We start from the raw sequence: 12,303 nt of genomic DNA on the forward strand, positions 1-12,303 counted from the left end.
AAAGCGAATGTCAACTTAATTTCAAAAACTGAGCCTTTTTTTTTTTAGACTCGTATGAAACTTTATGGTGGTGGATATAAGTTACCCTTTGATTATTTTTTGCATGATTACAAATTTGCAAAGTTCTACGGCTCCAAAGTGCCCACCTGTAATAAACAGCTCTCGCCTTCGAAACCACAAAACAGGTCTGAATTGGTGGAGCATTAGAGCTAATTGCCCGCCGACTTCAAAGGCAGAGCCAGAAAAGAGAGGGGGGCAATGTCCAGCGGCAGAGGCTGTGCGGGCAGAGCCAGCTCCGGAGGGTCTGAGCTGTGGCTTGGACGAGCCGGGCCAAGTTATGGCCTCAGAACTGCTGTTTGCGATTAAGTTGATGGCGGTCGCTCCGTGCTGCTGACACAGGCTTTGTTCACATTCAGATTTCTCAAACTGTGGCCAGGGTCAGGCGGAGGTCAGACACCACGGTGATGTATAGAGGAACATGTCTGGGAATTTCTCTCGCCCTTAAAACACATACGAGAAAATGAAGAATCGGACCCTGCGAAAAGCGTGCGATGAGACCCAGATTACACTGTAGTTTTTCTTGGAGTACCTTCATAATTTTCGTCCTCTCCTCCTGACACCCCATGTTTTATTAATGGGAGTTGCGATAGCCCTTACAATTTTATGTCCCCTCAAGATAAGGACACCGGGACCACGGTGACACTTCATTTTCCAGCCCTGGGGGAAAGGTTCAGTAAATCTACTCAAAGAAGTCTCGCCTCCCTTCCCCAGGACGAGCCGGAGAGTAATTGCCATGGGCTGTCACAGGTCGAGGCCTGCCACCGGGTGTCACGTCACGTGTGTGGACTTGGCAGGGACACAGCCCAATCTGGTCATGATCTCCACCACCCTCCCTCCCTCACCAAGCCAGCCACTGTCCCCTCTCAGCCTGGCCTCATGCAGGGGGCAGGAGCCTGGGTTTGATCAGGGATGATCATGGCTGGTGAAAGCAGGCTGGAGCCCTAACAAGCGTCGTTCTCTCTCCCTAAAGTACAATCTCCACGTGATTTGCCTGAAAGGGACACTCCCCCCAAACCCTCAGATGCCTGACTCCTCCACCAGGAACTCCCCGCTGCTGCTGTTCAGCAGCACAGTGCAGACCTAGGGTAAATGGACTTGTGGGGGCCGTTGAGGACGCGCAGTGGAAGCAAACCCTTACTGCAGATGTATCGCCTGGCCTTGCTTTCCCTTGGCTGTGGAGCTGCCCCATCTGAGCCCAGCACCGTCCCCTGTGCGGTGTCCTGCTCTCACGGTAGAGAGCGGGGTGGGCAAGGGAGACACTCAATAGCATTCTGTGTGTGTGCTCAGCTGCTACACATGACGGTGGATATTTCATTCTGCTGTCAGAATGTTATTAATAAAACATGGGGTGTGGAGAGGGCCGCGATTCCCCCTTTCAATCACTACAGCATTTGCAATGAAAATTTTATGCAGTGTGTAATTTTCGGTTAATGCTTGACACTTAAAATGTCCGTAGCAGCGTTTTGTATGGTTATTGAAGGGTTAATTGTATCATGTTCTCCGCATAAAAGCTCTGCTTATCAAAAGCAAATAGACACGTGTATGCATATGTGGCGGTGACCTTTTGCCTTTCCAGGGTTAATTTATTTGGTCATTAAAGATTTTATGAAATTGAGCAGCCTGGTGCTTCAAATCCCATTTTACCTTCTCCTCCTCATGTATGTAATTCCTACCTGGACGGGGGAATATGATTTTTATTTTTTATTATTTTGTGCTGCCGTGAAAACAGCATGCCCTGCTGCGGGGAGGTGCAAGTCTGGCTATCTGGCATGACTCGGATTGCTAAAAATTCATTAAAATGTGACATCAGCACAGTGAGAGACAAATGATCACAGGCTAGAGGAGAACAGTGGGCCGTTCACGGATTAGTGCTGCCCAGATCCAGCACGGAGGCTAACTGCATAAACAGATTAACCCACCGGCAGCGGCACACCTCAGATTTACAGAATAATTAAATAGGGTTGAGTTACTATGAGGATTTCCATGTAATCTAGCTGGTGTGAACCCGTGAATGAGGTGTGGGGTGATGTGGTTGTCATAGAAGAAATAGACCTTCTTATGTCCTGCGCCCTGTATAGCTCCCCCTATAGAGAAAAACAAATCCCAGTGCAACTGAACTTTTGAGATCCTACTCAGATGAATTCCAAAGAATTCCTCTGGGGTCCGGGGACTGAAGGCAGGAGGAACACCTGTCTTATAGTTAACCCATCACTGTCCCATCCTTTCATGGAGGATTTTTTTCTAGGGATTTGGTTTGTTCTGCCATCTCCCCAAGTCCATGGAACAGGGGGTCCGTGTGGCTTAGAAGCTTCTATTATGACAGAACTGCCTCCCACCCATGTTTCCAGCTTTCCTGACTTCACCTGTGCTTAAAGTGATTTCTTCTCTTTGAGTACCAGCCCATGTGCTCAGTGGATATAAAAGAAGTTGCTTGAGATAAACATTTGCATTGGTACCATCATCAGGTTCTGAGGTTTTGAATAAATGTATGTCCTCTTTGGAGAATGGGTGTCTGCAGATGGTTCATAGGTGACCAAGTTTGTAAATGGTCACGTAATTATTTGAGTGTGCATATGGGGGGGGTCCAATCCTACTGACCAGTATGCCTTTCTGAACAGAAGAGCCAAGTGAGGAGGCAGAAGGACCTCTTAAGCCGACACCGGTGGCCGAGGAGGATGAGAAAGACACAAATGAGAGAGACCCTGGTGAAGGCAAAAACTCCTCCAGCAAAGACCCCGGTAAGATGCTAGACCCTTCCCCTTTCTTCCCCCACCCCCACACCCCCAAATCAGCCCTGCCTTCACCCCATCCCCACATTTATTAAAAGCTTTTATTCATTTGAAACTAACATTTCCACTACTATCCATCGCATGCGCATTTTGCATGTGACTTCTATCAGTAGCCTCCCATTGACCTATTTTTAATCATAACCATCTGACAGAATAGATGTGGGTAAGTTGAAGAATATTACAGGACGACCAGTGAGATTATTTTTTAATCAAATCAGTTTGTGTGCTTGTAATTTTTTAAGCGCCTTTCATTAATCTTAGCTATACTTGTGATTCCTCTGATGGCATATTAATTTTTCATAAGCGCAGGATTAGATATCACTTGGATTTTTTCATTCAATCACAGACACCCCCCCCCACACACACACCAACCACGTAACCCTAAAAATAAATGTTATTTTTCCTCGATTTTTTTTTTTTTACAATGTACACTCAGGAATTTGCCCTTTTTAAGGGCATCTATTTGAAGCATTTCAAACGAAATCCAGTGAAAAAAGTTTACAGATGATTCAGCCTAAGAAAGAGGAAATATCATTGAAAAGGGATTAGATGCTGGGTAATTTTGATCTTCTAGAATAGACAAATCCCAGTAATGAAAGCTACTGTCTCGGAAAACAAACCTTCGTGTCATGACATTTACTTGTGCACAAACAAACCCTAGGCCAGCATCTGGTGCGGATACCTAAGGCTTTTCCTGTGTTTGATTTGGCAAATATATGACTTCATCCATACTTTGTATGTATGAGATGGAAATCTACGGTTGCGATGAATAAATATTACATTGGCTACTTTTGCTGCACGCTGTACCTAGTTTTATTATGTTGGGCTCATTGAAGCAGGAGAACTGCTGCAACGGGTTCAAGCCTATTAGCTTCAGGTAGTCATCTATCTTTTCCTTGAGTTCTAGTGACAGCCTCCCATAAAGAAGCTCGTTTTCACTATGAAGACATTGGGTTGTGCAAAAAGATATATATACCATTTTCATGTGCAAGTCCATTTAAGCCTGAATTATCCCACATTTGTAATTCAGTCATCTGCGTATCTTGGTTTTGCATTCCCTTCAAAAATTACTCCAAGGGCCTCCCTGCTCCCACCCCACGCCGTTCGATGCTAAATTGCTCTCAGGAGTCCAGTGGGAAAGCGCCACTTCAATTTTCGCCGAGGATCTAGTGGTGAACATATGATTCCAATTTGCCTTAAACAAAGAAGATGTGAGGTTGGTATTGAGCTGAAAGCAATGTGAAAAAGATGCCATAGCTGTGTGTTAGGAACTCAGCTCTTGGGGTTACTGACCAGGAGTTTGAAGTACCTGGCAATTGGTTAAGGTCAAGGGTAGTGCTGTCTAAACCTCATTTGAAGAGTTGGAAATAGCCAGGTAGTCAGTTGATGGACTCTGGAGGATGGACCTCATCAGGGTCCGCTGCTTGCCTGCTTGCTTCTGGAAGGGCAGGGTCCTGCCTGTGTTCAGTGGTGTCCCTCTCACAGTCATACTGACAGAGATTGTAGAGGAGCGCCCCCTCCCCCAGAGCCTTCAGAAGAACGTGTGAAACACAGCACATTCGTGTTACACTGAATGCTCTCTGATACTCAGGTGCATGACATTATGCTTGGTTTTAAATATCTAACACCCTATAAAGGATGGATTCTGGAATTGAGGGAGGAGTCTTACCTGGAACACCACCTCAGACACAGGCACTCCATCCCCACCAGTAAAGTTCATTTCTCTGCATAAATGATGGGCTCATCACTTCCTAATGGCCTGATGAGTGAGTGTCCCTTCTCAGGTGCCTACTGGTACCATTGAACAGAACTGGAGCACAGGAGAGGACACAGAGCATTGCGTAATGGGAGTTGTTTAAAACCCATTTTATCCCTGCAGAAATGCCTCCCCAGGTATATCTAAGTGGATAAAATGAACTTTAAAACCAACTAAAAGAAATTACTGAGATGCAAACATTTAGCCTTGAAACCTCCCAGACTTCAAGACAATTCTTGCTATTGACAACTGGCATGAACTTTTAACCAAGTTTTCTGCCTTCTAAATGGAATCTGATTAGGTGATAAACTATTACATGGATTTTTTTCCTTGTAAATATTGCTAAAGATTGAATAACCACTTATGTATATATTGTTTTTCTTCTTATGTCAGTTATAAATGTCAAAAAATATGAGCAAAATTAATCACTATCTTAGTGTGTTAGATGGGAAAACAGCGTGTCTCCACTTGAGCACTGAATTTTTGAGACAGGAAGGAATTAACACGTGTTAGAAAGACCCTGTTTGTGTAAGCTGTTGTGCAGAGTTGCGGACATTAATCTCCAGGACTGGAGCTTTCAAAATGAGACTTGGCAATATGCAAGTTGTATTTGTTGAATATTCATTCATAATAGAAAAGCCTCCTAATGCCTCATTTATATTGTCATTTAAATCTAGTGCCACTTTAGATTAATTATAATCCAAATTACAGCTCTGTGCAGTACAAGAATTAATATAGAGTTTATCCAGATTAATACATTTGCATTGAAAATGTAATATGTCTCTGCCATGGCTAAGGGGACCACTTTTTAATAAGGGAGTAAACACGAGGAAAGATGGAAATTAACCTTCATTATTGCAATTAAAATTATCCTTTCATTCCAGTCTCATTAGAAAGAATACTGTACTGGTAATTATCATTTGGAATTATTTGGCGTTGAATAACCTCTTCTGTTAGATTCAAGTTTTATAGTATTCAAATATTATCAAATACATTGATTCATAAAATATTTAAAAATAACTGTTTTGTTTTATTGTTTTTTCAAGATTTGCTTTGAGTACATATGTGTTATTGGATTTTCCTCATTTATTATGAGTATAAACCATTTTACAACCTTCTGTATTTTAAGGGTTGAAAATTATTAAGTAGGCAGCATCTGAATGGAAATGAATTATGTCATTTTTATATTGTTATCTCATGCAAGTTACATAACCACATAACTGACAGGTAATTGGCTCATCTATATGGCAGTGCTTACTTGTAATTAGACTGCATTTCTTAGTTTAAATATGTTAAAATAGCATTGTTTTTAGAGGATATTATGATGTCCTTAACGAACACAAAATGAATTATGATCTCACCTAAAATTTTTCTCTAGGGTATCAAACTTGATTTATTTCAAATAAAGTTGTAGGCATAAACTATGAGTAATCACAGAACTTAATCAAAACTCTCCTAAAATTGGCCCTTATTTAATATATTTCTAGAATGAAACAATTCAGAGAGAGACCTTGAAGTTGAGTCCTTGCAGTTTACCAAGAAGGCCATAGTCCCTGAGATTACACCCCTTTGAAAAGTAGAAAAAGCTCACAATCATGAAATGTGATTTCCATCACTTTGCAAATAACCCTGATGGCCTGCCTGTCCTTGTGGTCTGTTTCTGTCCTGTGTTATTCCAGCTCAGCATTCTTGCTTCTTCCTCTCAATGGCATGCATTTCTGGGGTGCCTAGACACAGCTGGGGGTGGTGGAATCTAATTTGTATTTATACTTCTTTTTAATGTAAAATAAAATGGTCTTTACACAGCTTCTAGCTTTCCTAAGATCATGGTTTAATTAAGTTAATTACACACAAAAAAATATTGAAGTTGACCTATATACGGGGTGGAATACTATAGCCAATAGCCATTGCAATGGCTATAAAATGACCCTAAAGCTTTTATTTTCTTGATGCAGCACGAATGTCACTAAATTCAAAAGCAACTACATCATTAATGAATATTAATAAGCATAAAAATAACATGGATTTATTATACCAAATATGTACCTCAATTTATAGGAGTGATGGCGAACCTTTTGAGCTCGGAGTGTCAGCATTTTGAAAAACCCTAACTTAACTCTGGTGCCGTGTCACATATAGAAATTTTTTGATATTTGCAACCATAGTAAAACAGAGACTTATATTTTTGATATTTATTTTATATATTTAAATGCCATTTAACACAGAAAAATCAACCAAAAAAATGAGTTCGCGTGTCACCTCTGACACGCGTGTCATAGGTTCACCATCACTGATTTATAGTATAGTTGTAGTAAAATGTCTCATAGCTTAAAATCAGTGTTTTTTTATCTTGTACAGTACCAATATTAGAATATTTATGCTTATGATAATAAGGCCATAACTGCTCATTTAATAGATTTAAAAGTTTCTGGAAGGTTTTTTTCTATTGCTGACACCCCATAGGGTCTGCAAGCAACAAGAGTCATGGAAATTCTCTTTTAATTTGTGTGTGACAGTCTTTGATAGCATAGGGAAATGGACAAGCTTATAATTTGGTTATGTCTCATTCTACCATGTGCACAAAGGAATGATAAGGGAATATGAGAGTATTAGATTCTTAAAGGAGCATATTCTTACTCATTAATGGGGGACTTAAAAAAATCTTCTTGTCTCAAAGAAGAAAGTGAGGGATAAACATTCCTGATGCGAATGACAATCACTTTATACAACTTGAACTGACATTTTAAGCCCTAAATTTTATTTGCAAACATTATATATATTATTTTCTTGAATATTTTAGCACTTTAAATACAACACCACAAAGTACATTCTGCTTTGAGAAAGAAAAACCTATTTTTTGATGCCATAATTAATTATGAAATAAACATTCCTGTTTCTGACATATCTTTGGATATCAAATACTTAGATTGGGTTTTATCGATATAATGAAGGTCTTCAGTCTATATTCAAATTTAAGTTCATTCAAATACAAATGTGATCAGTTATTTTTTTCAAATATCTAGAAGGAACCTAAATTTCTCCAAGGCATCTGTAGATATAGGGCACATGTAACAATTCAAATAAAATCTAATGTTTGTAAATCTAGAAATCAGTATAATTATTTGAAAACATCACCAAATCTATACCTACCATGATTGTCATTCTGTCATTGAAAGTCTACTTTCATTTTGGTGTCCTTGGAGTCCAAAATTTAAAATGCTTGCTTTTAAATTTCTTTCAGAATTCAAAATTTCTGAAAATGTTTATATGGTTTAAACATGCATCAGCTCTATCCAGGATTGAAAAAAGAATGTAGTTTTTGGTTCATCTTTACTTTGTTTCCAACATCCTTGACCTTATTTTTAAATTAAAACTGGGCTATTTCGCAATAAGGTGCAATTTGTTCATTTATATGAACCGTATGTGGATTGAAAAAAAAAATCAAGATAAATCTTCATGCACAGCATACAATCAGATTACGCCCAGACTCTATATTCACGCGGGGGCTGATAGCAATCAATGGTTTAGCTTCATTGCATTTCAACATGTATTTGCACCCAGTTGTCCAGTGATAGTATCCTCACCCTGGAAATAATTTAGTTGCAAATTGACTGGAAGATGGTGAAAATTGAAAGTTAAAATTAGAAATACTCATAATAAACAGCAGAAAAAAGGTCAGATGACGCCGTGCTATGATGAGATTGGAATGGCTGGTAAATGAGGTTTTGTGTTTGTCGTGAGATGTATGTGACATGCCTACCCAATGTCGCTGTAATATCCAGCCTCACAGAGGAGATTATCGGGAAAATTGATGCTGGAAAGAATTTTCTGTTAGATTGGGAAATTAGAATCACACTCTTTTTCTTTGATGTGTGTGAGGCTCCTATACGTGACATTGCTTATCTAGGCAAAATTTTAAACCCCCTTAACACTGAATATTTGGATTAACCTCATAAAACAGCCATCTTCTTGAGATGTGAACTATAAATGTTATATGTACGGTCTAACATGTAAAGCAAAGAGTAAATCACAAAAACAGCAGGAGACATGTATAGTTAATGTTTAAGTCCTATACTCACCACATAAAAATGCTGTCTTTGTTTCTGAATTATAAGTAGTTAGCTCTTCTCAGAATTTTGAAATGTTTCCTGTGATCAGGAATTTTAGAAAAGAGATAGGCAATTAAACATCAGTAAAAAGAGTTATTTTCTAAGTCAGCATTTGTGAATGGGAGTAGATTTGCTTTAATGTGATAAAGGCAGCCTGAGACACCAGTGAGCACGTGTTATTGATGAGTCTCTCAAGGTCATCGAGGGTTATCTAAACATGAGACAGGAGTACATTTTAAAATATATTTATAAAGTCCACTTAGTCGGTGGACACAAAGAAGTGTGCATCTTGCCTTTTGAGATTAGCATCATTTATAAGTGCTTGTCCAGTTCCTTTTGTGGTTCTGTGGGTTTAGAGTCAGCGCTAGATGAAAAACATAGAATCTTTCAGGTTTGACGTTGCTAGTCTTTTGAAGTTGACACGTTCTGTTTTTTTGGGGGGTGGAATCAGGAATAATCACACCAGAGAAGGAGCTAAAAGTCAGTGTGGCGGGTGTGACCCCGCCAATCCTGCTGGCAAAGGAAGAAGATGTCACAACAAAACGATCGAAAGCTACAGAGGACAATAAATTCTGTCACGAACAGGTAAATACATTTTTTCCTCCCTTTGCTATATAAACCTATTTTTAATTCTAATTTATTTATTATTGCTCCTGGTAGTGTTAGAGCCCCCAACGATTCCATGCTATTGAAAGGTAGCATGGTGACAAATGTGATTGGTGACAAATGAGCCCTCGGTATTCCTGCTGATGCTCTGAAGCCCTCAGACTAACGATAGCATATGCCATGTCTGTTCACTGTCTTCCAGTTCTATCAGTGTCCTTATTGTAACTACAATAGTAGGGACCAAAGTCGCATCCAGATGCACGTCCTGTCGCAGCACTCGGTCCAGCCGGTCGTCTGCTGTCCCCTCTGCCAGGACGTCCTCAGCAACAAGATGCACCTGCAGCTGCACTTGACGCACCTGCACAGCGTCTCCCCGGACTGCGTGGAGAAGCTGCTCATGACAGTAAGGACCCCACATGTTGACGTGCATGTGACGTAATCTCTGGAAAGGTAGCAACACCAACTCTGCACTTATCGGTCCATAGAAATGTATTTCTTCTTCGAGACACAAAGTTGTTTCCCTGACTGTGTTATAGAAATCACAGTCCAAGGCCCCTCTGTTGTCTCTTTTGCTAGGAAAATAAATATGATACGGGCATAGATTATTCAGTAACACATATTTTACGGTCTCGTGTTTATATCTATAATGTTATAAAGATGAGTCACATGGACACATTGAGTTTCAAACTTTGAGTATCAGGATAAAGACACAGACCTACAAAAACCGTTTTAAAAAAGGGAAAGAAAGAATACAGCATTGTAATGGTGTTGATCTGAAATTGGAAGGGAGAGCAGTGGCCTGTAAGAGCCACCAAGTGTCCCTGCTTTGGCTGGAAAAATCTAAGTGGGATGCGACTGCCCAATGGCAGCGGTGGTGGCATTTTTGAATGTTGGGGGACCTTTGACATGAGCCCCTTTGGTCTTCACAGGTGCCTGTGCCCGATGTGATGATGCCAAACAGTTTGCTGCTGCCCGCAGCTGCCTCTGAGAAATCAGAGCGGGACACACCTGCGGCCGGCACAGCCGAGGGGTCGGGGAAGTACTCAGGTATGCCCGCCTGTGACTGTGGTCTGCAGAAAGCACGCTTCAGGGCTTGCGTTTGTGGTGGTGTGCCAAGGTTTTTACTGTCAAAGAGTTAGAACAAAGGCACAGAGGAAAAATATATGCCAAGAGCCGTAGTTTTCCATGCATGTTTAGTGTCTGGCTGTCTGTCACTGCTGAGTGTCAATGACCGAGAATATTCTTTGCTCTAATTCCTGGACACTGAGGCCTGGCCCTTGGTGTCACACTGATTGTATGCAGCATACTGTAATTACCTTCGAGTACTTTTCTTCTGTATCCTGAAATTCCTCAAGGTCAGAGGTGATTTGATATTCACCTTTGTATCCACAGTGCCTCTCACAATGCTTGCAACATAGTAGTTGCTCAATAAATATTTCTCTAAGGAATCAATTAAACAGAAAGCTGTAGAGGTTCCTACTTACAATATTTATCAGCCTGTATCCCTTCTCCCTGTAAGTGATCTGTTTGTGCTTTCTCCCGCACAGGCGAGAGTCCAATGGATGACAAAAGTATGGCAGGTCTTGACGATGCAAAGGCCAGCGTGGAAATAAAGAGCGAGGAGCAGAAACCAGCTAAAGAAGCCATGGATGTGTCCGAATGGAACAAAAATGGCAGCAAGGATGTGAAAATCCCCGACACCCTACCAGATCCACTAAGTGAGCAGCAGAAGCGGCAGCCGCTGTCGGTTTCCGACCGCCACGTGTACAAGTACCGCTGTAACCACTGCAGCCTGGCCTTCAAGACGATGCAGAAGCTTCAGATCCATTCCCAGTACCACGCGATCCGGGCCGCCACGATGTGTAATCTCTGCCAGCGGAGCTTCCGTACATTCCAGGCTTTAAAAAAACACTTGGAAGCGGGCCACCCCGAGCTGAGCGAAGCCGAACTCCAGCAGCTGTACGCCTCCCTGCCCGTGAACGGAGAGCTCTGGGCCGAGAGCGAAGCCCTGGCCCCGGACGACCACGCCCTGGAGCAGGAAATGGAGAGGGAGTACGAGGTCGACCAGGAAGGGAAGGCGAGTCCCGTCGGGAGTGACAGTAGCTCCATTCCTGATGACATGGGCTCTGAACCAAAGCGGACCTTGCCCTTCAGAAAAGGGCCCAACTTTACGATGGAAAAGTTCCTCGACCCTTCCCGCCCGTATAAATGTACAGTGTGTAAAGAGTCCTTCACCCAGAAGAACATCCTCTTGGTCCATTATAATTCCGTTTCTCATCTGCATAAGTTGAAAAAGGTGTTGCAGGAGGCCTCCAGTCCCGTTCCTCAAGAAACCAGCAGCGGCGCCGACAACAAACCCTACAAGTGCAGCATCTGCAACGTCGCCTACAGCCAAAGCTCGACCTTGGAAATCCACATGCGGTCGGTGCTCCACCAGACCAAGGCCAGGGCCGCCAAGCTGGAGCCCGGCGGCCACGGCCTCGCAGCCAGCGTGGGCAGTCCCGGCCCAGGGATGTTAGAGTCCCTGAGTTTAGCCTCCGTCAGCAGCAAAGATACCCACTTAGATGCCAAAGAATTAAATAAAAAGCAAACTCCGGAACTCCTCTCCGCTCAGCCTCCGCACCACCCGCCGCAGTCACCAGCACAGATTCAGATGCAGCTCCAGCACGAGCTGCAGCAGCAGGCGGCCTTCTTCCAGCCGCAGTTTCTCAACCCCGCCTTCCTGCCGCATTTCCCCATGACCCCCGAAGCTCTGCTGCAGTTCCAGCAGCCTCAGTTTCTCTTCCCTTTCTACATCCCGGGCACGGAGTTCAGCCTGGGGCCGGAGCTGGGCCTGCCCGGCTCCGCCGCGTTCGGGATGCCGGGCATGACGGGCATGGCCGGATCCTTGCTCGAAGACTTGAAGCAGCAGATTCAGACCCAGCATCACGTCGGCCAAACCCAGCTGCAGCTCCTGCAGCAGCAAGCACAGCAGTACCAGGCC

At 42.6% G+C, this 12,303-nt stretch overlaps 1 protein-coding gene across 1 annotated transcript in view; it reads left to right on the plus strand.

Annotated features, from left to right (window-relative positions):
• The window catches only part of ZFHX4 (zinc finger homeobox 4), a 184,352-nt gene that overhangs the window by 154,058 nt on the left and 17,991 nt on the right, over positions 1–12,303 (plus strand). Inside the window, 5 exon segments of the mRNA XM_005866409.2 lie at positions 2,679–2,798; positions 9,166–9,299; positions 9,523–9,723; positions 10,250–10,367; positions 10,868–12,300. Coding sequence (XP_005866471.2) covers positions 2,679–2,798; positions 9,166–9,299; positions 9,523–9,723; positions 10,250–10,367; positions 10,868–12,300 — 2,006 coding nt within the window.

Source organism: Myotis brandtii, unplaced genomic scaffold (genome assembly GCF_000412655.1).
Source record: "Myotis brandtii unplaced genomic scaffold, ASM41265v1 scaffold23, whole genome shotgun sequence".
Taxonomy (NCBI): domain Eukaryota; kingdom Metazoa; phylum Chordata; class Mammalia; order Chiroptera; family Vespertilionidae; genus Myotis; species Myotis brandtii.